This window comes from Falco naumanni, chromosome 4 (genome assembly GCF_017639655.2).
Source record: "Falco naumanni isolate bFalNau1 chromosome 4, bFalNau1.pat, whole genome shotgun sequence".
NCBI lineage: Eukaryota > Metazoa > Chordata > Aves > Falconiformes > Falconidae > Falco > Falco naumanni.
The window spans coordinates 16731526-16757813 of record NC_054057.1 but is presented as its reverse complement, the minus strand read 5'-3'; the positions used below and the strand labels follow the sequence as shown (position 1 = coordinate 16757813).

At 40.2% G+C, this 26288-nt stretch overlaps 2 protein-coding genes across 5 annotated transcripts in view; one reads left to right on the top strand and one right to left on the bottom strand.

Annotated features, from left to right (window-relative positions):
• UBP1 (upstream binding protein 1) overlaps positions 1–15007 on the top strand; it is a 38337-nt gene extending 23330 nt beyond the window's left edge. For 2 of the 3 annotated variants that reach the window (XM_040593284.1, XM_040593286.1), the window contains 8 exons: positions 4612–4715; positions 5530–5584; positions 5777–5870; positions 8824–8914; positions 9585–9694; positions 11116–11258; positions 11808–11859; positions 13127–15007. In XM_040593284.1, the coding sequence (XP_040449218.1) occupies positions 4612–4715; positions 5530–5584; positions 5777–5870; positions 8824–8914; positions 9585–9694; positions 11116–11258; positions 11808–11859; positions 13127–13164 (687 nt within the window). In that variant the 3' untranslated portion in view covers positions 13165–15007. The remainder of the gene's footprint in view (positions 1–4611; positions 4716–5529; positions 5585–5776; positions 5871–8823; positions 8915–9584; positions 9695–11115; positions 11259–11807; positions 11860–13126) is intronic. The other variant, XM_040593285.1, reaches the window with a different exon arrangement.
• FBXL2 (F-box and leucine rich repeat protein 2) overlaps positions 14650–26288 on the bottom strand; it is a 56228-nt gene continuing 44589 nt past the window's right edge. For both annotated transcript variants that reach the window (XM_040593287.1, XM_040593288.1), the window contains 5 exons: positions 23823–23883; positions 22349–22393; positions 22007–22063; positions 18069–18281; positions 14650–17128 (listed from right to left, as the gene is read on the bottom strand). In XM_040593287.1, the coding sequence (XP_040449221.1) occupies positions 17021–17128; positions 18069–18281; positions 22007–22063; positions 22349–22393; positions 23823–23883 (484 nt within the window). In that variant the 3' untranslated portion in view covers positions 14650–17020. The remainder of the gene's footprint in view (positions 17129–18068; positions 18282–22006; positions 22064–22348; positions 22394–23822; positions 23884–26288) is intronic.

Here is a 26288-nt window from a genome sequence, read left to right as displayed (position 1 = left end):
GTAAATCTGGACGGGGATGGTGCATGTTTCTATTTAGAACAGTTTTGTCCTTGCAAATCTGTTCCCAAAGGTAGCCATCAGAAAGTTTGGCCATTATCAGGCTTACCTCCTGTGTGCAGATCAAAGGTACCGTATGTGCAGTGCAGTTGTCAGAGGGGCTTGGACACAAAAACCAAAGACCTGCTTCACGTCTAAGTATAAGAAGTGACATATTATGTCTTGATTTATGATGGATCTTGGGCTTTGTGTGTCCTGGGAACTGTAGCTCCATTACAGAAGGAAAACAGGATTGTTTGAAGTGTATTTTTCTTGATGAAGTCAAGAGTGCTGGCTGTTACTTAGCCAGTGCTGCTTCCTAGATGCTCAGAAATAGTTTTCTGTTATCTTTCCTTGAATTCCAGAAATATAGGTTGATCCAATCTATAGTTTGCTTCCTTTTTAAGGCTGGGTATTGTTATCTTCCTCCTACACCTAACCTGTTTTACAGGCTGTCTTTTTTTGTTCCTTGCTTTTTGCATCTCAATTTATATGTTGGCTTTTTTATTTTGTCCCTCCAAGGTTCTGCGGTTGTATTTGCTGGATATTTCTGATTTGGTTTCTTTTTTTTCTTCCTGTATGACTTCTTCCAGCTCAGCCACAATCTGATTTAGACGAATCGGTTGCTTACTGTGCTTCCTTCAGGAAACACTGAGCCTAGTATCTTCTCTTTCCAGTGTAATTTGTATGTGATTCTAATACAGTACATATTCCTTCTCATTCGTTTTCTTAAGAATGCCATCTTGATACGCTTTTCCATTGCTCTTTTTTATTCACCTGGTGTTTCAAAATTCAATGCATCCACTGCAATTTCTGCAGTATTTATCTTGGTATTTTCCAGATAGAAAGACACTGTTATATGTCCCAGGCTAGACTATAGAAGGCTACAGTTTGATTAAGCTTAGTCAAATGGTATTTTTTTGCAGAAAGAGCTGATGATAGGGCACATGGAAGACAGAAGACTTGCAGGTATAGATCCTGAAATAAATTGGAACATTAAGTTCTGGACATGAAAGATTGGTGCAGAAGTTAAATACTTCCTCAAGTGACTTAAATTTAGAATATAAAACCTTCTGGAAACTGTACGAGTCAGAAAGTGAAGTCGGAGCAAAACTAATTTAGCAACATAAGCATATAGTATTTCTTCGATTTGTTTCTCCTTACATCTGTATTTCATATAGCAATTATCAGTGCAGTAGCATACAGAGTATGTCACATGGGTGACTTCACAGATGTAGTTTTGGGAATGACTTCTTTACTTCTGTATTCATAACAAATTAAGTCTCTATGTGCAGAAGGTTTTCCACTTTGCCAAAAACAGCTGTGGGTGTTTGAGGCAAGAACCCTGCGTTTTATAGGTTCATTGAAAAAGCTGTATGCTGTTTATAATAAAACCGCTGCTTTGATCGCTAAAGATGATACTGTGTGCCCAAGTAGTAAGTCTGATTTGGAGTACAAATTAGACTTAATATATTTTGGTTTCATGTTTACTTGGTATTTCAATGTAGTATGGAATTATTTGCAAAGTTCAGTTTTACTCTCTTGTAAAGCAAGAATTTGGGCAGATTCAGGTAGATTGGAAGTAGGAAGGGAGATGACATTAAATGGTGGCCTAGAATAACTTGAGATTTTGCAGTTCTTCAGAAGTTAAGAACATTGTAAGCTTAAATGCTGCATATCCTGAATCTGAAAAGTCATATTTAGAAAGATTTCCTATCTTCCTTTTTAACTTAATAAAAGCATTGGTAAACAGTTCATAACTTCATTCATGGCCTATACAAAAGGATGTTAAAGATCTGAAACCAGAATAGTTTTCTCCTTCTCAAGAATTAATCAGTGTTTGGAAATCAGACATGATCTCCAGAGTGCAGTTGTATCAGTATACTAGTAATGCAAGGCAGTTAGTCTTGAGACCTCAGAACCCAACATATTTAGAAATTCACCAGGATATATTTGTTGTTCATTACAGGTAAACATACAGTGCCAGTCTTTCCTGTTCTGTGATTGCTTTTTACAGAGTTGGATGCTTCCTTGTGACAGGGTGATGTTTTTCTCTTAAGTTTATGTTTAGTGGCCAGGGACTTCTGTATTAGTATCATTAGCTAGCTGAATGTCCTTTGGTTAACTCAATTTTGGGCTGAAGAATGTAAGAAATATCCTGATTGATGAGATCACGATTCTGCGAAGTCTAGCGTTCCGTCCCTGGCAGTGGTGATTGCAGATGCTGTTTCAGGCCCATGCCACTTTGTGTGATCCATTCCCCTGGTAATCCCCTCGGTGTCCAGAATCATCATGCAGGCTGTTAGAAAGCACATCCCTGCTTAGTCTTTTTCATGTTAATGGAGTTGATGCCCAGGCACTTGTCTAATCCTGTTTCTGAATCTGATGTTTTTGGGAAGTGTGGGTCAGTTACGCATGTGAATGATTTTGAAAGCATAAGCAGCTCAGGTTAATTGCTCGAAGATGCTTGAATATGTGCTGTTACCTTTTTTTTCCCCCTACATGCTAGGCTTTCTTGTTCCTTGAACCTTTCAGAATTAAGTATTGCAGTATCCAAATACTCATTTTTTCCTCCCAACCTGTAGGACAGAAGAAAGGAGAACTGAGCCAATAGGCATGCTGCAGTAGTACTGTAATTACTACTGCTACTACTTTTTATGGTTTTTAACTAACTGATTCTATCTCAGTGGATAGTCTAACATTTTTGCTGGAAGCGGAGACAAGGTAGGAAAGTCTGTTTATAGAAGAAAGGCTACTTGCTTCGGGTTGAGATTTTCTACGCGTTTCAGATGTGCTTCTTTTTGTATTGGAACTCAAGAGTTTTGTTGTGAACTTCAGCTGAGTCTGAAGGACAGAAACATGAACTGCAGTACATGCCTTGGGAATGGCTCAAAAGCTGTTCTCTGACACCAGCGCATTCTTCCCTGCTGCTGAGTTTAAATCTATGTGATGAACAGAATCTTGTCATGGAATAGTGGCTAAGGATGTACAGCTTGCATCTGTGTGTCCAGATCAACATCTTGCATTAAAATTAAAGGAGAGAATGTCAGAATATTAAAGAAAATTAATTATGCATTCAAAATACTTCGGAAGAACAAAGTCAACATTATTATGTTGAACTTTTATTTTAAAATTATGACTTTGGACCAATAATTAGAGAGTGAAGGCCTCCTTTAACTATCTGTTGTAATATAATATCTATGAGATTAACGATAAAATGAGCTCGAGAAGAGAGACAACAGATGGGAATATACAGAATAGCACTGTTTGTAGTCTAAAGGGTGGCTCTGACTATGATAATCAAAGCCAGCGTGTACACAGTGGCTAGCAAAAATACTGATTTGAATCAAATATCAGACAGATCAATGATTTTCCTGATTTCTAAGCTATTGGCGTGCAAGATGACTATTTTTAAATTGTCTACATTCTGCTGCAGAACTTGGGCTCTTGCTCTGACAAGTGAAGACTGGAGTCCAGCACAGAAATAGTTAAATGTTTTACAGAAGATTGCAGCTGGTGTTGCACTTATTTACTGTTTCCCCCAGATAGTGAAAAGGTCTTTCAACACAAAGTTGTTGAAACATTTTCCATTAATATTATATTAGGTCATACTTGTTCCCTTCCATCCCTCCTTCTCCCCCTTACAAGGCTATGATATAACTCTGGAAATTTCCTTACAGGGTATTTAGCTGGTGCATAAGTATATCAGAAATCTGTTGTTTTAACAGGCATGGTCTTAGCTTACTTTGTCTTGGGAAACTCACTTGTTTTAATCTTGTCTGTTTGTCTTCGAACATACAAAATCTCTTTATTCTTGGGTTTTTTTTAAATACTGGATTTGCAGTAGTATTGCAAACACTAAGAGTTAGTCTCATTTTCAAGGGCTCTATCACGATGCTTTAAAAAAATACCCAAAAAAAGTGTGACCAAATTGGACAGCCGGCTCATCATACACTTGTGATGACTTAAATTGATGTATAAAAATTCCAGTTTACCAAGCAGTTTAGAGAAAGTAGTACATGTAAGCATCATTTTAGTCCTGCAGCAAATCAATAAAAAATTTCCAATTCACAAAACTTTTCAACTGAAAATTCCATTTGTATTTAATTGTTCTCAGGGCAGGTACATTACATTTACCCACAAGCTTCATAGTTTTACTTATTATTGCTGAAAACCTATTGTCAAGTTGTGATACCTGCACTTTAAACAGCCCCTTCATCCCTTTTAGGATGGAAATAATTTTTTTCAGCAGATGGCTTGGGGTGGGTTGGTTGGTTGGTTTGTTCTAAACAGAGTAATCTGTACAGGTCTTCTGTCAGTTCCACCACAAATACCTTCATCTTGTTGACAGAAGACAGTATAAATAGGAATCTTCATGAAAGAACGAGATAAAACAGAACTGATTTTAACTTGGAGTATCTGCATGCAATGTGTGGGACGGAGGGAATCAGTATTTGGAATTACAACTCAAAATTCTCTGTGGATAAAACCCTGGCTTTAAACAAAAGAAGTATGCATTAGAGTAAAAAAAATGTATTGTCAAGAGAAACTTAAGTTCTAATTCTTTATCTTCAGTGTTCACCATGGCCTGATACTCCTACAACATTTGTAAACAACAGTCCTACTCCTGCTCCAACTTTCACCTCTGCTCAGCATAATACCTACAGTGTCCCAGACAGGTGGGTTCCTTTTCTGTACCCTAATTGAAGATAACATTTTAAAATCAGGCGTATTCAAAAGTGTTTTCTGAGTAACAGAAACTGCTTTCTGGTTCTGCTTGGGGAGTGAGAGATTGTTTTGACCTATGTATTTAGCGTTTGACACTTGCATCACATGATTCAATTATAATGTGATTACTTCTGCTTCTTCAGTTTTCTTTTGTACTATACATTGTTGAAAACTTCTTGTCCTTTGTCGTATAGCAAATACTTTACTTTTTTAACTGTTCTAATTAAGTCCTTGTCTATGGAAACTAGTTTTTTTCAGTAAGAACAGTCTTTGTGCCCCTCATATACAATTAATACAATTTGCAAGAAAACCCCTGACAATTATCTTTACAAGATTTTCAACAGAAATTGTATTGGTAAAAACGTTCATTTTGTATTGAGGCCTTAACCTACTGTGATCAAACTTGTGTGCTCAATGGATGATTTACAGTGGTATTGTCTCATCTATATGCTTTTGTTTTGTCTGCCTTGTATTTTACTACCTCTTCCTCGGTCACCTTTTAAGACAGTTATGTGGCCGTATAACCTCCTGAGTGGTGGTAAAGCTGCTTCTGCAGTTGATAAAAGAGTACACGGAATAGGAACCAGATCACTTGCATATTGAAGTGTGATAATCTTGCGAGTTTAATTGAACTTCGCTCTACGCAGTGTTTAATTTGTCTTTCAACAGTGATATTTATTGTTTTGGGAATTCCAAGTTATTTTTCATCCATGTTTAAATATTTTGCTTAATAAAATTCTAGTAATGCTGTTTTCTTATCTGTAGCAATTCTTCCTCCCCAAATCATCAAGGAGATGGAACCTCTCAAGGGTCTGGAGATGTGAGTATTTGCTTTCTGGTATCGATCATGTCTATATTTGTGTATTTGTGTCAGAACATTTGATTTATACATATCTTGGTATTAATAGGTACTGGGAAAGTGTTTGGCTGAGGGACATTTTTTTCAATGGTTTTGTCTTTGGTTTTGGCGTTGTTTTTAATATCCAGTTATGTCCAATCTTGTTTCTTGCAGCAGCTTCATCCTTCAGCCACAATCCAGGAAACTCAGCAATGGTTGCTCAAGCATAGGTTCTCTACCTATACAAGGCTTTTTTCAAATTTCTCAGGTATCTGTAGTTTGCTTTTTTATTTAGAGTGTTGATGTCAGTGAGTAAGTTTTGTGTGGGAAAACAATTTTCTAAAACCAAAATTGCATTGATATTTATTGTAATTTACTAATTTGCTTCTTAAATGTCGAGTTTGCATCGTAAGGTGTTTTTTTCTACTTTGGTACAAATCCAGCCTAACAGCCAAAAGTGAAGCTAAATTCTTTTTTCTTGATGATAGTTCCCAACAGCATTTTATCCCTGACCAGTCCTTTTGAGAAAAACGGACGAGTTTGGTGAGTCAGACCAGCAGGCTCTTTCTCCATGCTGTTTCCTAATGGCAGCCAGTAGGCAATGATCTCAAAGAAAGTGCAAGAACTTGTTCACATCTGCCCCATGTCGTCAGATCTTTTCATAGGAGTTAGATTTATTTGTAGTATATGAAGCTTTCATCCTTCCGAACTCCGAAGCTGTGGATAGTAGTCTAATTCATAGAAACGGCAAGTTCTTTCTTGTACTGAATTCTGCTTCAGTGCCATGCAACGGGAGAATTCCTTTACTGACATGTATTTGTCTGGGTGTTTTTTCATTTCAGCAGAGTATCTGGTTGCTCTTCCTTCAGTGTGGGTCAGTGTAGTTTCCACTGTATGTATGGAAGCAAGAAATGGCAATAGGTGCACTGTCTGGGGCTGTGGTTTGCTCTTTGCTTCTTTAATCTTCTGCGGAATTGTGCAGTGGGTGGCATGACACAGTACACACCATGAGTAGAGTTCCTTCTCAGGTTTTTTTTGGTGACACATGATGGGGAGAACATGATGGATGACACCTGCTTCTTAGCTTAGCTCATGCTTCTGCCAGAATTCCCTTTGTACCAGGCATCTTCCCTGGCTGGGGTTGTATTTCTCTTAATTCCATCTGGTAAGGATTGCAGCCCCCCTGACGTACAGATGCTTTAATGTGGTGGTCTTGACATCTGTAAGACTCACTTCATCTTTTCTGTAGGTAATTAATTCTCTTTGCAGCCACCTAATGTTTTCTGCCTAAAATGCATAGTTTTCTTCTATGATATACAAGTTCTGAGAAATAAACTCGTTTAGCCTTTCTGAATGAGCTGTGAAGGTGTCATCCAACCCCGAGGAAGGAAGTTATGCAATCTCACTAATGAATGAGCCAGTATTTCGCAGTACCATCCTCAGCAAACAGTATGGAAACATGGTGTTGATAAAAATTATTTATGTATAGTTCCAATGACATCAATATAGGCAGCAATAACTAAATTTTTGTAAGCTACTGCTAATAATAATAATAATACAGCAACACAATATAAATAACTAAAATTTTGAGATCCCAGGAGTCCACAATATTTTGCTATACATAGGCAGTATGACTTCTGCAAATAAAAACTGACCACACATTGAGATGATAGGCCTCTGGAAAGCTTTTGGCACATAAGAACATGATTTCCATGAGGAAGAAAACCCCAAAATAACATTTGCAATATGTAAGAACCACTTGGCACTCGTCCTGGGTTTCCCTCCCCAGCGTGGCTCAGTGCACCTTCTAGCAAAGCAACCTGCTCTTGTACGGCAGTGGGCAGCACTGCGGCAAGCTTCGCTGGCACCAGCAGCATCGACCTGCTCATCAGGACTGACACACTGAGGCTCCTTCGTTTGCATATAAAATGTGTAACATAAAATATAAAATAAAAGCTCCTTAGCTTTTATTTTAAATACCCTGGACCTAATGGAAAAGCACAGTATTTTCTAGTCAACCCTTGCAGTGTTGGAAATTGATTGTTCATTCTGCTGCTGCCGCTGCTGCTGGGTTTGTGTTGTAATTTTTTTTTGGTGTGTGTGTTTTAATTGCAAAGCTTTCTCGATAAACTTGGTACCAAATTTCTGACAAAGACTCTTGGAAAACTTCTGAACGGTTCTCCTCTTTCATTATTATTTTTATATGTTTATAGAAGTCAGATGCTAGCTGGCTGATAGATTTTTTTTTAATTTTTTTTTTTTTGAAGGAAGAGGTGTAGTGTATGTAACTTTTAGTATACTTCTTCAGGTATGGTGTTGGTTTTTTATTATAGTATTTAATGGCTATGATGACAACTTTATTTTTGCTGGCTTTTACCTATGCATTCCTAGATTGCCTGTGGAGTATTTTCACAAATAAGCACTATAATTTTTTTCCTGTCCTCCCACTCTAGTATAGTGACTGATTTTTCAGACAGTTGTTTCCTTTGTTGACACCCATGCCTAAGGAGGTATCCTTTCTAAGAAGGATCCTTCCTTCCATTTTGTGTTTAGATCTGCTTAGTATCTGCTATTGAAGCTTCCTTTTCTAAAGTTAATGTTCTGGGAAGCAGTTATTTTCACAGATCACTTATTCCAAGGATCATTTAAAAAAAAAACCACCTGCTTTTGGATGGAAGTATCCCACAACCAGGATTCACCCCATAGGCTGCTGCTGTTTGACCACACTGATTTCATGATGCCAGCCCTCAGCAGGATCTTCTGTAAATGAGCACATTGTAGTAACTTCAGTGCATAGGGCATCTGACGTGTTAGTTGAATGCCTGGGATGATTCACTGAGAAACCATCAAGTATCTTTGCTCTGTATTTTGCGTGTGTTCAAAATAGACTAATCTGGGTAGCAGTTAAAACTTGAAAGCCATTGTCTTGATACTGAGCGTTCGTCTGGCTCTATAGAAATAGTGTGCCTTGCAGACTTAGTGCCTTTTCAAAGATGTGAACGCCATCAAGTGAAACTAACTAACCACCTTTGGAAAACTGGTCATCTTTTTCTCAGTGCTAGCTAGTGCCTATTCTAGATTTTACTTGCTTGTGTTTGCAGGATTCCTTTTTTTATAATAGTGGAGTTTGTTATTCTTGGTTTTAAATGAACATACGATTTATTCTAGAAAGTATAGATGTTCTAAAATAATCTTCATAAAATCCTCATGTGTTTTTCCAGGTGCTGATTTATTAAAGCTGACAAGAGAAGACCTGGTACAAATCTGTGGTCCAGCCGATGGCATTCGGCTATACAATGCACTGAAATCCAGGTAGTGTGTTGAACGTGAGGTTGAGTGGGTTTTGTTCTGTCATTTACTGGAATCCCCTGTCCTTAGAACTGGGTCTGGGAAGTCAGTATCAGGATGGGTGTCGATGCCTGTGTGAGCTGTCTCAGGAAGGGGCAGCAGTATGTTTAAAAAGACCCTCCTGTGCGGACCCCAGAGGAGGCGCAGGCACTTAATGAGTTCAAAGTTAGGCTGTAAGACTGGTACCAATGCCGCTGGGCGCTCCCAATTTCTTGGAAATAGATGGATTTGTTGCCAAGGCACAAAACTTCTTGTTTAGGGGAGTTCAGAACACCCGAGGCTTTTGGGGGCTACAGGTGTTGAGTAGACAGCATCCCAGGTGATGTGTGTGGTTCTGACTGAAATGGGTATTTGTTGTTACCATTGACCTTTATATGTAAGAATTGTTGTTGTTACTTAGTAGTTATGTTCCAGGATTCCAACATTTGGAATTGGATCGAAATTTTGCTTAAATGCGGTAGCATATGAGAGACCACCTGCCATTATAGTGATTTTTGTAATATTTTTTTGGTCTGTGGAAGAGAACATTTCAAGCGTAGGATTCACATAACAAATCCACATTTGTGGCATATCATCTTGTGTAGTTCCAGGGCAAGTAGCCTTTTCTCTGACGTGTGATTTCGTTGACTTGCAGGTCTGTGAGGCCCCGTTTAACCATCTATGTCTGTCAGGAGCCACTAAGGAGCATACAACTGGAAAGACAAGATGCAGGCAACGGTGATAGCAGCAACGGTGCAATATATGGTATGGCACATAGGGGTCTTTTAGCTGAAGACATTTCTGTGTCTTAAGAAGTCTAAACCAAAGATAGATGGGAAGGAAAAAAGAATAGTGGAGAGGCTGAATTTGTTTCTGGGGTGCAGAGAAACCGCAGCAAGCTGTATGCACGACGATGTCGCTCTTTTAACACTGCAGGGGATGAACAGTACCTTAAAACCTCTCAAGGTTGAATCACTGATGTTTTTCAGCCCATTGATAAAACCAACTGTAGTTCCATGATAGATAATTAAGGAGCTCTCAAATTAGCTGTGCTATGTTGTTGCAGACATGGTATTAACCAGATAAATGTAGGTGCCTGTAAAAGCTACGTGCAAATCAAGCACCTTGATCCTTTCCCCTTGTCTGTTAGGTTTTGCTGTCGTTTTCTGTGCAACCGAACTAAAACCTGGTAGAGCTTGGAGGAGGGAAAACAGCCAAGAAGTGTACGGGCTGACGGTTTTAGTATTATTTTCCTGATAAATAGCTGTTGTTCCAACACAGATGGGAACTTCATATTTAATTGTAAATGCATGTCAGTTGTGCAGTTAAGAGAATGGAGCTATTTGAAATGGTTCTTTTCTTGATCTTGGCTTTGAGTGAAGAGACCTCCTTCCCCAGCCAACTGAAATCTGTATAGGCTGCTGCTCGAATAATCATGGTGTGTTTTCCATGCAAGAATTGAGCGGGAGGAGGATCTATGAATAGGATACTGTCTCTGTCAAATACGTATTTTTCCTCTGGATATCTTCAGTCTTTGGTTTGGGATGGAAGAATGTGCAAACACAGAGCTGCCAAGGGCTTCTAGCACAATTAAATAAAGCTGTGGAACTGTAAATACAGCATCAAACTGAATAGCTACTTTGTCTTACTGTTCTGTTTGTTTGCTTGTTGTATTCCCCCGCCCCGCCACCCTTCAGCTCTGAGATTATCTGTAGGAAATTTATTCACACAGTTGCAAAAGGCTTTCTTTACCCCCCCCCCCCCCAAAGAAATGACATCCCTATTTAAAACAAGTGTATTAGGCTAAGTCAGATTAACTACCTGCTGCTTCTGAGATGGTCCAAAACTACTTCCCAGGTTATCTTTAGGTGACTCTAAAGGTCCATGTAAGTGTGTTTGACATGGCTGTGCCTGTTTGTGCGGGGTACAGGAAAAAAGGTGGAAGTTCCCTTCAGTATCAGAGCAAACAGAAGCCGCCTCCTTGTCTCAGAGTTGTGCTCATGACTCGACTTGGAAAGAAAAGTCATGGCAGTTCATACTTTTTAGTGAGAACAGGGGGAGAGTAAAGTAAAGGTTTTTAGCTTTTCAAATTTTTTAAAGTTGGGGTGGAAACAAATTCAGATTTTTTTCATATACTTGTTATCAATCGGTTACCATGCTTATGTAAATAATTTTTTTTCTTGTAGTTTATCATGCAATCTACTTGGAAGAAATGGCAGCCTCGGAAGTCACACGCAAACTTGCTTTGGCATTTAATATTCCTTTGCATCAGATCAACCAGGTTTACAGACAGGGTCCCACAGGCATCCACATTCTTGTGAGTGATCAGGTAATGGAAATTTTATTTCCTTGTCAAATTTTATTTATGAATTTATGGATTTTCTTACACTTGCTTCTTTATTACTGCTTTTTCTGTTTGATAATGCAACTCTTATTTTCTGACATTTTAGAGTATTTTTTTTCCTTTACATTAAAATAAGCAGAAAGATCCTTTTAAATGTCACTCTTCCTCTGCCTGCTTAAATTCAGATTAAGAGAAGAGAAAGGCAGCTGGTCTATATAGTTCTGAGATGCGGCGGTCGTTATTTAATATGCATTTATTTTGAACATGCCTAATGGCAGGGAGCATTTAAATGCTGTTGAACTCCTCCTCTTCAAGCATCTGTGACACGTATTTAGAGTTCCATAAACACAGCCAGCAGTAATAGGCTCCCAAATGGTTGTCATGTGATTAACAAGCAGTATTTTGACAGCAAATGTATTTTGATTTAATTTGGTATATGCTTGTCATTTGCTGAATGAAACCAAAAATTTTCAATTGCTTATAAAAGGCTGTGTTTATTTTTTGATGTATTTATTTCTGATTTTTTTTTTGTAGATGGTTCAAAATTTTCAAGATGAGAGTTGTTTCTTATTCACCACAATAAAAGGTACAGTGTCTTTTCTGACAGTCTAAAACAAAATTGTTTATTCTGCCAAGGAGCTGCCTTTGCAGCAGAACGCTATTCTAGTAAATCTTCCCTGAGCAAAGAGTAACGGCAGAGCTAGTGAAGGCTCACTGGCAAAAAAACCCCAAAATTTAAAAAAATCTGCGAGTTCCTCTTCTCTTAGCCAGACCTTTCAGCCTCTGCGTGGCACCTCAGTCTTTTCCCCAGGCTTTCAGTTCAGAACCAGTGCAGCACTTGGTAACAAACCTCATGTAAAATCCATCCAGCCATCACTGCGCAGTGCCTGCTGTTAGTAACGGCCGAGAATGGTGAAATTTCAAAAGAAATGTAAAAAGTTAAAAAAACTTGGCTGTAGTACCTCTGAAGTTCAGAAACCGAATGTTCTCAGAGTCCTGAGAGAACAGAGTATAAAATTCTTTCATTGCTAGTAAATAATCCTCTTCAGCAAACTCTTCCCCAGCACCCCACTCCCACCCCCGCCCCTGTGCTTTCTTAGGAGTCTGGCTTATTTCTGGTAAAAGGTGCCAGGAAATTGCCGGCATCAGTGGGCAAGTCTGAATCCATGCAGACTTCACCTACAGAAACTGTCCCCAACTTCGAAGCTCCAGTTCCAGTTCCCAGTTGTTAATCAGAACATTTTTGTTCGGCATAAGTAGGAAATTTTTAAAAGCTCTGGTTTTGCTGTAGATGAGCTGTATTTTTAAAGCTTCTGTTGCTTTATCAGCATCTTAACTAATTGTTCCGTGTATTACTAGATCTATCCATGCGGTTAGTGATTGAGAGACCCCTCTGGTCCCAGTTGCTATGCCCTGTGGTGGCACTGCTCACTTCCAAGCATAAAACCCGCAAGTTTCTTTTTTTTTTTAAAAAAAAAAACACAACTGTCTCCATTTGGCTTTTAGTTTAAGGCTGAGCATCACAAAATAGGTGATTAAAAACATACACAAAGGATTTAGATTAGCCTTGCAGAAGTTAACATCTTTCTATGACACTGTCACTGTTACGAGGGGGGTTTCATGTGTAACAGGAAGAGGTCAGAAATAACTGCAAACCAAAGAGGTTTTTTAAAAGTTACTCTTCAAGCATTTAGTCTTGTTACTGGTGTTGCACGTGTTTCGAGTTAATTTCGCAGTAGTAATGAACCACTTGCACACAGTAAAAAACAGGCTCGTACTTGGACGTTTTGGTGCGCTGGCCAGTATATTTATGATTCTGTTTACAAAAGACAGATGCTTTTTTTCTTTTTCAGCTGAAAATGGTGAAGGCTTCCATATAATTTTGAAATGATGTCACGTGACTGCTAGACTGATACTCCGTCGCAGAATGAAGTCCTGCCTCAAGATCATGAAGATCATCCAAAACCTTAGGATCTAGCTTCACCGTATAAGATGTTTCATATTGAAAACACAAAATGACCTTTCTAATGAGCTGTTTGAGAGGTGAACTTTCTTATCACTGCCATAGCTAAGTGTCCTCATGAGAGGTATAATGCCATGACAGCTTACGTACAGGCAGGGGAGACAATGTAAGCAAAGGTGCTTGCCCTTTACTGAAATAAGGCAAATTACGGCCAGTAGATACAGTTTCTAGAGCGAAGCGCTGCTGCTTTTCTAGTCTCTGTATCCAGTTGGAGATGAATGTAAACTTATTTTGGGGCATTTACCTTTCTGTGCCAGTTTGTCTATTACTTGCTTGTACCTTACGCTGATTTTATTTTTTGATGTTAGCAGAGCACATATTAATCTGTGTGGAGATGAGTAGTTAAGCGGATAGTGATCAGGTTGTCGGGTCTTTGAGAGTCAAGCTGTCAAAACAGCTTCCCGTGTAAATTGTGTATAAGAGTGTATGTAAGAAGTGTAAATGCCAGAACAGGGCTTTTAAGAAGCCCTAGACAGATGCAATATATGCATGCAGCAAACTGCATTATCAATAGTACCTTATTGGAGGGATTAATATAAATCCTATGGGGTACCAAGTAATTGTGTTTTGCTTTAATGAATTTAATGGAAAAGAATTGCCTATGCATCCTTTATGTTTAGTTTCCTAGGTTCTCTGCGGAGCACTGCTGCAGTTTAACTCTTTGCTTGTAAAATTGTGGGTTTCAAAATAGTAGCCGTGGGAGGCGGATTTTTATGACTTAGTGGAATTATGCTGATGAGGGAAGATGACCCACTGGCACCACAGGGCTGTCATAGCTTTCCGCAACATCAAATAAATTGCTTAAGAAACACTAAATATACACCATCTAAGTCTCCTTCCCAGCAGGTAAAGGCCTTGCTGTAGTTGCTGTTATGGACATGTATCTTACCTTTTCTGTTGACCTTTCTCCGCCCTCCGGTCCATGCTGTACAGCTGTTCCAGTGCCTCTTCCGTATGACCAAATATTGACTTTTCTTTGAACCAGGCAATGTGCTTTTTCAATATTTTGGATATTCCTTGTAGAAACACGGCGCAGCGTTTCCTAGGTTAACGTTAAGTTTCAACTGGTAGGTACTTGGAGGGGAGTATTTCAAAAGGCGTTGAGCGACGGTTCCGTAGCTGTCATCTGGTGCCTTTGGGAAGTTCCCCCTTGATCTCTGGCTTAAGGGCTTGGGAATAGTTCGCTTCTTGTGCTGCAGGGTTCAGTGTAAACAACTACTACAGCATGAAGAAAAGCAACGTTGATTATTTTTTTTTTCATTCCCTCTTTCGTAACTGGCTCAAGTGCTTAGCAGAAAAGCTTCTTTGCTTCTAAATTTTTAAAATCTAAATTCATCAAGGCTAGAGGTTTTCTCCTGGTTTTGTTTTTTCTGCACTGAAAGTAAAACTTCATGTACTTAAAAACATTACTGTCTATAAGTTTCTTCATCTTTGGGTATTGTTTGGTCCTAGTATTTTCTTGAACTGACACTTGTGTCTTTTCAGCTCATACCGTATTCAAATCCAAATGTTTTATAAAAAAGTGGAAAAATCCTTGATTAGAAAGTATCCAAATATCTAATTTTAAAGAATATTGAAAGTTGTACAGTAGTTTGTCCAGCTCACTTGAAATTGGAATTAAATTATGGCACCAGCAAATTGCTTTTGTTTTTTAATAAGATGTACACATTTCAATTTAAGTATAATAAATGTTTTTCAATAATTTTGTAAATGTGCTTTTCTTTTTGTTTACTCCCCCCCGCCCCCGTACATTAGAGCTACCCTTGTCGTTAAGGTTCAGGTTAACTGCAAGACTTACCGTAGCAGCAGGTAAAGGTAAGTAACGGCAGCGCGCACCCCTAGAGCTTCTGCTTCTAATGGAAAACCTAACTTGAAATAATCAAAACAAATTCAAATTTGACATCAGCTGATTCTTTATTTAAGAGTGTATATCAGAGTAGGTTCCATTGGGTTTTGTACATCTTTAATGCAATAGACTTACAAGGTTCGTTACGTTCTTAGAAAAAAAAACGAGCCAACAAAAGGCAACACGTCTTGACATACTGGTACCGCTGACTTTTCTGGCACAGTTGAGAATAAAATCTGCTTAAAACTCTCAATTACAGCAGTATCTTAATGATGGAACTCTTAAGTACGATTGTAACAACACTGCTCCGCTACCTGTGCAAAGCAAGCCCTGATGGGCTTGTTTTGTAGTAGTAAGGAAAACCAGGTACTGCGCTGCGAGCTGTAGCCTTAAAGATGAGGCCTCAGTTTACCCTCCCCATCGTCTGTGGAGCAGGAACGCAGCCTGGCTGTTGGTATCTGTACACATCTCTTCATGTTCACGCTGCTTTTATGAAGTAGCTTAAAATTTTGGGGGGGAAGTTGCAGTACTGTCCAGTAGGAGCTTCTCCAACTGCTTTTCAAACCAGTATTTCTATTAATTTTCAGTAAACACACAGGCCCTGAACTCTTAAAACATATACGCACACGATCAATCTTACACAGAAAAGCTTTCTGAACTGTTGAGTAGTTTCTCTCAGATAATTAAGTTGCTTAATATAAAAAATTTATCTAATCCTCTAGCACTGAAAAACTAAGGATGAAAGCATGGCCTTAAGAGTTAATACATAGATTTTATTAATATTATTATCATCATTCAGAAGTTGACAGCTTCTTAAATAACCCCAATGTGAAGAGTTTGGCTTTCTACATTTTGAAACCCACAGGTTTGGTTTGGTTCGGTTCAACTCCAGCCCCTCTGCTTGCTGTGTCCCTGGAACGGGTGGGGACAGCCAGCTCGGAACTCCTTGCTCCACCACAGTTCCTGTAACTGAACCTGGTTTCCACTCCTCATCTGCAGAAAAGCACGAATAACGCACCCTCTGCCTAAGGCCACCGCGTTCTTTCCTTGCAAAGGGAGGAGGCGGCTGAGGACACGGGGCGCAGGCAGCACCGTCTCAGACGGTGGCAGCCAGTCACGAGAAGTGCACGAGCTCTACCACGGTGGATTTCTCACCCCTTTTAAAGGCTGATGGCGTTGGGCATCAAATGTGCTTCATTGACGGGCAAACCTTACACTAACACGTAGTTCAACTGAACCAAGTTCAAAAACTTGGAGGGTATTTCTATTTATATAGTTATCTTGAGGTACTAGCTTACCTTTTGACATGACCTATTATGTCCTGTTACGTAGTTAAATACGAAGCTGAATCATGAAAAAGTCCAAGCTGTTTTGCTGTAAGAGCTCATGATTACCTTGCGGTTTTTGGTCAACACCTGCTAAAGCTGATTTGTCCTTAAACCTGATACTGAAATCTGTCATGTATATTACAGAACAGCAGGTTCAGTTCCGAGGTGTGACGGATTTGAACCTCACGTTACTTTAGAACTTCACGCTGAGTAGTGCTTACAGACGCAAATTAACTTCCAAGTTTAGTGACCTTTCACCACGTAGCTGCTACGCTGAAATGCCCGCACAGTTTACACGGTACTTCAGTTCTCATGCCAACAGAAGGAAGGAGTTACTAATACAAACCGAAGCATCACCAACTTAATCCACAGCTGCACATTACGTTAAGATTTTTACCTGGAAAAAAAATGCTTTTCTTATCACAAAACTGGATGACCAAACACCACCATTAGGACTGTCAGGAAACCGACTCCTTCCACCGACTCGCAGTCCCATTCTTTTCTTCAACAACAACAACAACAAATTTTTCTGTGTGGGTTGCACTTACTGTCAAAGGATAATACAGCATCTGCAGAGGCGCTGTCCGCTCCCTCCTACCGAGGGAGGGGGAGTTACTGGAGCAAAGTAAGCATGAACCTTCACGTGAGGTAGATGAGCCTGTGGATGAAAAGTCCGTGTTACGAGGGGAGAGAAAGGAACAGAACTAGTAAAAAGGAGGAGTACGCCTCAATCGTTCCTAGCAAGCAGGCTCTCGTTAAGGTTGGTTAGCCAAACAGAGTATGGGTACACTTGATGCTATGCAAGCTGTTGGCTCCTGACACGTAATTCTCCCGTGCCACCCAGCTAAGGCAGGCTCCTGTCTGGGCACTCGCCTGCTCAGGGCTCCCACTTACCGCCCAACAAAGCCCTCGCCAGGCGGCCCAGCACGCTCCCCACCAGGAGAGGCACACGCTCTGCTGCAGCCACTGCAGCGGGCTCACCTGCATCTTGTCTCCCATATTCGGCCCTGGAGAGCAGCGTGGAATAGAACTGGGCACCTGCCCTCGACAGTCACTGTCGGGGATGAGCTCTCCAATTGCAGAAGGGTTTGGACACAAATCTGGGACACGTCTAACAGAAAGGCTAAGGCACTGCCCTCCCACCCCCACCCTGAGGTAGGAGGTCCCTGACCAAAGAGGGGAGGTACGTGGCGGAAGGGTTTGTGGCTGGGTTCCAGGGCCTGAAGGCACTACAACCCACAACCAAAACGTCCGCACAGATGTTGTGCTATTGGCCCTTTGTATTAACGTGTATTTTAGGCAAGCTACAGAGTACCACTACCCAGCCCTAAAAACAAACCTGTACTTGAAAAATACAGAAAGCAGAAGACCGACAGTCATCACCCCGGCAGCAGAAGTGCCGTCAGTTATAAACAGACAATTACTGCTGCCCGTACGGACAAGCTGTGTTTAGTCTCTAGGGGTGCGGACCTAACAGAACTGTGTTCAGATTCTGTTTTTCCACCCTTCCTTGCCTGGGACATCAGTGAGATCCATGCAACCTCAAGCACTATCAACAGCTCGGGCATTCCCACCGGAACAAGTCTGCAAACACGTACTCGGATCCGTTTGATTCCAGCTCGCGTGACTTGCTGACAGTCGTACAGCTCAATTCTCTCCAAGTTGTGGCAGTTCTCCAGGTGTTCCAGAGTCACATCCGTGATGAGAAGACAGTTATCAAGCTCCAGTACCTGCAGCCTCTCGTGACCGCACGTACTGTTGCTCAGGTGAAGAATCCCATCATCAGTGATTAATTCACAGTGAGATAAGCTCTGAAACAGAGAGGCAAACGGTTAACGACATCACTCAGTCCTAAGTTACTCTACCCTCTAAACCTCGGAAGTCCTCTTCAACCTCCTTCATTCCAGCGATTAAACAGTTACAAAGAGTAACAGAAGGAACAGCTCCGCTTCACAACATGGCCGTACTTTGGTTTTAACTTTGCTTCAAAACGAGTGGTGTCGCAGCACACACATCACCAGCAAAACTCCTCAGGCCCCTTTGCTCTCCGTGAATGTGGGAATTTTGTTCCAATTGTCACGCATCTCCGTCACCAATGGGTGCAAACGGCACGTGTGCCATGCCAGAAAGAGGCGATAACTTTAAGGGTTGCTCAAGAACATACAGAAATAGATGAGGATCTACTGACAGGAGTTATAAATGGTCTAACAGCCGTTTCACAGCTACCGTCTTTTCCTAGGTATAACCCAGGACCAAGCCCGTGCAAATCCACAGAGATACAGAACAATGAGACCGGACTGATTTGCCAAAAGATGATTGCAAAAAACCGTGAGCGCTTAGCACCTCAGGCTACACATACAAGGATTAATAAACATTTTGTGCAGCAGGAGCAAATCTTTTTTGCCACAGTCAGCATAACAAACAAAAAAATTCTCTCCAGCATGTTCTTCTACACTCTTGTATTTCAAGGGCATGGAAAAAATTGCAGCATCTCAGGCAGCAGCACCACATAAAGCAGCTTCCTGGTTCCTTTAGGGAATTCATGACTTTTGGAGAAGCACTGATGATGACAACAACAGGAAACAGATTTTCCTTGGAGGAGGCTTAAAAAACACTCTTTGTCACAGTGAAATGAATGCTCTCCAGTCTTCTGCGCTAGAAATGTGCAGGATCTATGAACTCTACTCCTCTCGCACTGGGCTCTGAGCTAGCTCCTTGCTTTGACCGGTTCTCAAGTAGTGTTTCCTTGCCCCAAGCATTTTTCAGAGAGCAAATGGTGAAGAAACACTTGCAGCAATCCAAAAGCGCTTTTTAACTCAGGGTAAGCAAACAGTAGTGCTCAAAAGTACCTCCCGCCAATCATCTGAATCAACCACGTAATCCTTCCCTTCCCTCGGTACAACACATCCGTCTTCTTTCATTTCAGCCTGGCATGGAAGCCTGAGGACTCCCAGCCTCACCCTTATTTCACCTCCACTAGAGTCAGGAGCATTTCTTGCCTGCTACCAGACACGCGGGTGGTCTGCCCTGCCTTTTAGAACAACCTGCCCCTCAATTTTTTGTCTCCTTTGCTCAAGAGGATGGACAAGTAACCAGAGAAGAGGCTGGGAGACAGGTCTGCAACTCCCCTTGAGCTGCAGAGGAGCCACCCTGCAGCTTCCCTTCAGCTCCAGCTGGTCCGCTTCTACTCACTCACCAAGTGTGAGCAGCTGGCAGTGACTCCAAGCAACACCACGGGTAGTGCACACTGTCCCCGAAAGACAACAGAAATGAAGCGCTTGTAACTTACGACACGTTTACATTCCAAAAGTCTATCAACTCTTTAAAGCTCCCTCCTATACCTCACATTTATGTGCGTGTTCCAAGCGTTCGATTTGGCTCACAGCCTGGAAACCATCAGCAGTTGCAGGGTTAAAGAACATTTTTATAATAGACCTGTTGTTTCAAGGAAGGACAGGAGGTTATGTGAAGCTGTTGGCTACGGCAGCAATCTGCTGGCTAATTAAGAGTTTTCCATCCCAGGAAGTAAGCAGCTTATAAAATCAGCTTTCCTGAGACACTGTATTTGGTACTGAAAAGACAATACAGGATGTACAGCTGAGTTCGTAGAAGTTTGTAAAACAAATATGCCAAATGATAGATATTTTGTGTTAAACCACATGATTTCTCTGACTTTATAAGCCTGTTAGAAAGTGTTAATAAAGTGGAATTTTACAAAAAGAATTGCTTGACATCTTTAGAATAGAGAGATATGGTCAAATTCTTTTTTTTGTTGTTGTTGTTAATATACTGAACGCTGTATATTGTATAAATCAAATATGGCACAATACACTGAGAGTAAGAAACAGTATGATCAACTTAACTGAAGAACTCAATTGTCTTCTCATCTCCAGGAATATCATATCAACAGTTTCTCTAGTACCTTCAATTTACAATTATTAAACACTTTCACCAGAAATTACTTCTTGAGTAAGTAATAAAGTGAGTACTCTGATGCTGACAAAGATTAATGGTTATAACTGGTCTAACAGTGCTTTTGCTTATTTCCACTGTCTACTGAGTTTCCAAACATACCTAAACATACGCTAAAGCACTGCTACACAAGGCTTAACAGAGCCATCAACAGTATGTGATTTCACACTTGAAGTATCAAGATTAGTTCACCTAGGGTATTTGGTACCTCCTAGTCCGTAATTCTTAGCCATCACTGTTTACTCACACAGAATCATTTAGGTTGGAAGAGACCTTTAAGATCATCAAGTCCAACTGTTAACCCAGAAAATCTTTGAGTATGTATCCTTCCTACACACAGGATATACACAAACAAACAAACAAAAATAAATTCTTCTGGTTCCCTTAGAAAAGGTATGCCATTTGTCCAATGCCACACTTCACTGTCTGTGGGCTAACACACAAAGGCCAGCAAACAGAAGCAGGTTCAGAAAAATACTTGGAAATTACAAGGTTTTGTGGTATCTTTAGTGAAGCACCAGCAGAACCAGTACAAAAGATCTCTTGCAAGTACAATTACAATTGGGATTACAATACAAGAACATATCTGTTACAGAAGAACAGAAAGGGTCTCAAATAAATGTCTCCGCATCTCCTGACAACTCTTGTTTGGCTTAACATTAAGAATTATTGTACAGAAATGAGGTCAGACAACTAATAAGCAAAAATAAAAAACAACTGCCATAAAAAACAGTGAACACGCTCCTTTTAAAAAGCCATCTCTCCTTGTGTTGCTGCCTTAGTAACACTAACTAATCATAACACAATTTAATTAATGAAGCAGTAAACCTTCCTTTAATCCCATCTAAGGACAGATTATAAAAGATACTTGTTCTCTCACACTGACCTGAAGTAGTATATAACAAATGTACACTTCTGGGACAACTGGCCCTCAATACAGGAGCTCCATAGTAAGGAGAGTCTAGTGATTTTATAGTACCTTGACTGAAGAACAGCTAAATTCATGTCATCTGAAACTGGTTTTGATTTTCTGAAAGATCTAAGCAAGCACTCCTTAGAAAACAGGTCTTTGAAATACAGCAAGCAGGGTACCCCACTGAAGGCATCTCAATCCTCTCCAATTACGTTCAAAAGTTTATGTCAAAAAAGCCTTCTATAATTTACTCCCAATTACATTTATCATCACTGGGTGGTTTTGTTTAGTCAGTATTTTATGTAAACTGTCATACTCCCCAAGAAAAACCATTAGGGAGCACTTCAGAGTATCTATAAAGGCTCTGACTACTATAAGCTGAACTAAGTAATCAGGTATGAAGGATGTTAACCATGAAATACAAGCTTCCTGCTTATTACCCACCGATTTGGTGATATTTTATCATCAAACAATGCATGTAAATATTTTAGGAGTAATCTGCTTCTTTTAGAATATTTATGAAATTTTGCACGCAATCATACTACATCAGGAACTTCTAGATACAGGGTGAACAACCTGGTTTTGTACTGCAGGAGTTGTGTATGTGTGTGGTTTTGAGGGATGTTAAAGTTCACAAAGAGTTAAACTTACCAGTGCTTGTAGCTTAGGACAGTGTATAGAAAGTTGTATCAACGTGCTGTCGGTTATCTAGAAATAAAAGAAATCAAACAACCATAAGCGACAGCAGGAGAGTCAACCCTCAAACAAGGTATCTCTTTCTCTACCAGATGAAGGTTCTGTTATTTCTGAAAAACACCCAATCACCAGTCACTCTTCAAGTACTTCCCTCTACAGAATTTCCCAATAATTATTTTTACTTACTATGACAAACACAGCAGTATAATAAAAACCAAAGCACATCTAACTGAAAGCGCTAATGCACTGCGCTCTTCCACTGGATGTTCAATATTCCTTTTCATATTAAAATCTCACCAAAACACACTCTTCCAAGTCCATCTTCTCCAGCTCATGGCAATTCTATAATAAACAAAAAACAAACAGATAAACAAAAGATGAAATAAAGCAACATATAGACATAAAATCATGCACAGGCCTAGTAATAAGGGATAATACAGCTTCCAAGAGGATACTGTGAACTAAAGCTCTTCAAGTATTTGATCACCAAAGGACAAAAAATGTTTTCAAAACAAAAGCAATACACCACCTCCCTCCCAAACCTCTCCATTTCAGCCTTCCTCTTACTAAGTGAAACATCTCCTCCTTGCCCCGTAAGGTGGGAACAGTATGTATCAGCACTCACCCAGCCCTGCTTCCCTGCCCCCTTTTAGAGTGAATTTCAAACCTATGCTATTTATGGCCTGTGCACTAAAGCTAACTAATCTGCATACAGAAGAATCCAGCTTCTGCATACATCAGCCTGCACTCAACTAATCGGCAACACACTTAAGCCCATGGAACATCTCTCTTCACCATCATACATTAAAATGAACCCTTAAAACTGATTTACTTTGGTAGTGAATGCTGAAAATATTAAAATAGGGTCCACTTCAAGGTTGTGAGAAAGTTGCACTTCACATTTATAAAAGCAAGCTCCCTAGCAAGCTTTTTGAAATGCTTTCAATATCTGACCATGACTAATTTCAAGAAAACGATGTAACCTTGTGACCTCGCAGCAGCCCACATGGTGCCACAGGTCAGCTGAAACCCCAACTCATTTTTTACAAGAATAGGAAGAAGTGGTTTAACTTCCAGCTCCCCAAACCAGGCCTGAAGCAACTACCAAAAGCCCAAGGCTTACTGCTGAATGACTACAAAACCACTCTGTTTAACTACTGTGGCTAGAACCCCTCCCCCCCCCCCCCCCGTTCACACTAAATAGCAGCAGCATAAATTACTCCTGTTTAGAGAGTATTATTTTTGTATTCAGATTCCCAGCAAGCATACAAGTCTAACTTGAAGCATTTTATACCATCAATATGTTTACTTTACATATTTACAGCATGAATCAGGGCACAAGGGCTTATAGTTTATAATGTATCATGTAAATATCTTTGTAATTTAAAAGTATGCTTAAAATAATCTATTATATGGTGATTTTGGGGGCGTAAATATCACAAGGGTGTGCGTCATCTTTATAGGGGCAATTTGGCTAGAATATACAACACAAGTCTGGAATTATGTTAAGCATAATAAATGCAAGTGAAACATACTAAAAAACAAGAGAGAGAAAAAAGTAAAAAGTGCGATGATAGATGGCAAAATAGATCAAACTGCAGCTCTAAGTATAATCCAGAAATAAAACCACTGTTTAGTCCCCTCCTCCACTGGATTCTTCCTACTTTATTTTTCTTCTTCTCATATTCCTTCCCAGCAGGACTACATCAATTCACAGCTGCTCAGCAGCAACGAAAACAAGGCAAGCTCTAACCTCTGAAATGACCCTTACCCGTGCTAAAAGGGTAAAACCAGCATCTGTAAGATGTGAACATCTTGCAGCTTCCAGTATCCTGGAAAAGTTTTAAATATTAAAGGAAACATTAACATAGAGAAAAGCAAATGCATCTGAGATACAAATCTGTCTCTTGCAATTTAAAGCTCTCAATAGCAAATGTATATATATGCCTATTTTTCACAGTGATTTGCAATTAAAAAGCACTAGGCAGACTTTTGAGCCAGCTTATTAGAAGATTCTAACAGTCACAAAACAGATCAACTTCAATCCTCAAATCTTCTTAACACTTAATGGAAAAAAATTATACATAATTATGTGCATTTTAACCTCTTGTTTTAGTAAGCATAATGCTCAAGTTTTCTCACGTGCTATCTGAGGAAAGATATGCAAGAATAAACCCCGAGTTGAGGAAAATGCTGACAAAGCCTGCATCTAAAACCTGTTATCTAAACACAGGATGTTGGGAAGCCACAAAACTGAGAAACTGCTTACTTGAAATTCACTCAGAGCCTCTGCATGAAGTACAGTAAAGCAAGTTACCAGAAAGCAAGGAGCTTAACATCTCCAAGCCCACAGTAAAAACAACAAATTACACCAACACAACCTCAAAGAAAATAACACAGTGCTTTGGAAAGAGAAACCTAATGCTCTTTTGAGAGGCACTGGGAAGCAGCACTAACCAAAAAAAAACAAAAACAGAAGTCAACTGCCCCAAACAGCACCACTACTATGTGGAACAAGCCTTCATGCAGTGTCTTGTCATCTTTGTTTTCTTCTTTTTTTTTAATGAACACTTTTTACTTTGCAGGTGGAATTAAGCATCAAGATCAGTAAGGGGAAACCACAGCACCATGTAATGAGCAGCAGAAACCAAACGCCACTTACCCACTCACCACAGCAAACTACTGTACTGGAGATGGTGGGGAGCAGGCAGGGAAAGGTGGACAAAAGAACCTCCTGCTGTGGCAACACTTAAGAGGCATCTAGATCCTTCCCCTGGTTTAGGAGGTCATTAGAAAGCCCTCTATCTCTAGAGAAAGTGCAACGGTAAAAGCCATGCTGTCTGCATGAGAAAAATACAAGCCCAAATTACGGGATGTGGGGCTCTGACTACAACTTTACTGGATCAGACTCCTCCAAGCCAAAAAGCAAGACGACAGCTGTGAGTTTAGAAGTAAGCAGCTCTGCAGGACACACCCTTGAAAACCACTTCCAAAGCGCTCGTCGGCAACAAGGTTCAAGGTTCAAAACTATGATGGAAACTCAGGAACAGCCAACAGAGAGGTACAAAACAGGTACCGCTTCCCAAATGGATGGTTGTAACACCTCCGGGTTTTCTTTCCAGACTCACATTTGGGAACTTCATGCCCTTCCATCAAGGGCAGCTAGCAACCTAACATAACATACCCTCAGCTACTCCAGAAATTACCCAGGACACCAAATAAGAAGGGAAAAACTCAGCACCCCAAAAAAAGCCATGATTCAGGCCAAATTTGTTACCCTTCTTACTCCTTTCATCTATTACTTGCTTTCAACCCCACCTACACTTAAAAACATTGGATCCCCAACCCCACTAAATTTCTAACTTTAAAGGAGGGGAATAAAACTGACAATCACAGCACGCAAAATAGCAAGGATGCTACTTACTGCACATCTGGTTGAAAAGACGACTATGGAAACAGAGGGATAAGAACCCAGAAGACTACTAGCAGCTATAGCTTTCCTGAACTTGGGGCTGCAGTCAGTCAGAAGAACAGAACAGGGAGAGCGAGCTATATATAACACATGTGTGCATCAATCAGGCCCCAGTATGAAAAACAGGTGGGAAGGCACTGGTCAGCAGGAAAATGAGCAATTTTTCACTTTGTTTTACTGATTGTACTTAATTACAGAGGGCTCTTTTTTTCCAGATACAGCTAACACTTATTTCCCAACCAGTGATTCCTGACTAAGTACCTAGTACAGAAGCTGATGAGGCAAAACGGTATCTGAGAGCAGATTCCCCGCTCCTATACACGAGCTGGTCTCTGAGACAGACCTCACAGCTGCATTCATTGTGTTGCCTTTTGGGCACAGCTGGAGTGTCTCTGCACACAGCACCTCCTCGCTCCTGCTGAAGTAGCAGCAGGTGAGAGAGAACATCGGTGGGGTTAAAGGCAGTATGGTCCTAACTTTCACACACCAACCTGGACACTTTCATGAGTGCTTTTCTCAGTAAGCCTCACCAAAACACCTACCAGTATTTTAACACCAAAAAGTGCTAAACAGGAAAAAAGAGAAGGTATCAAGCACTTAAATGAGCAGATACAAAAAGGGATAAGGAGACAGCTATACCATGATGAGAGGGGGGAAAAAAACAGCCGAAGGGAGTTGGTCAAGCTGAGGATTATTTCTTTTTTTTCCCAAAGAGATGTAATTTGTGAGTGGTAACAGCTGCAGAACACAGCAGTATCATGGAAA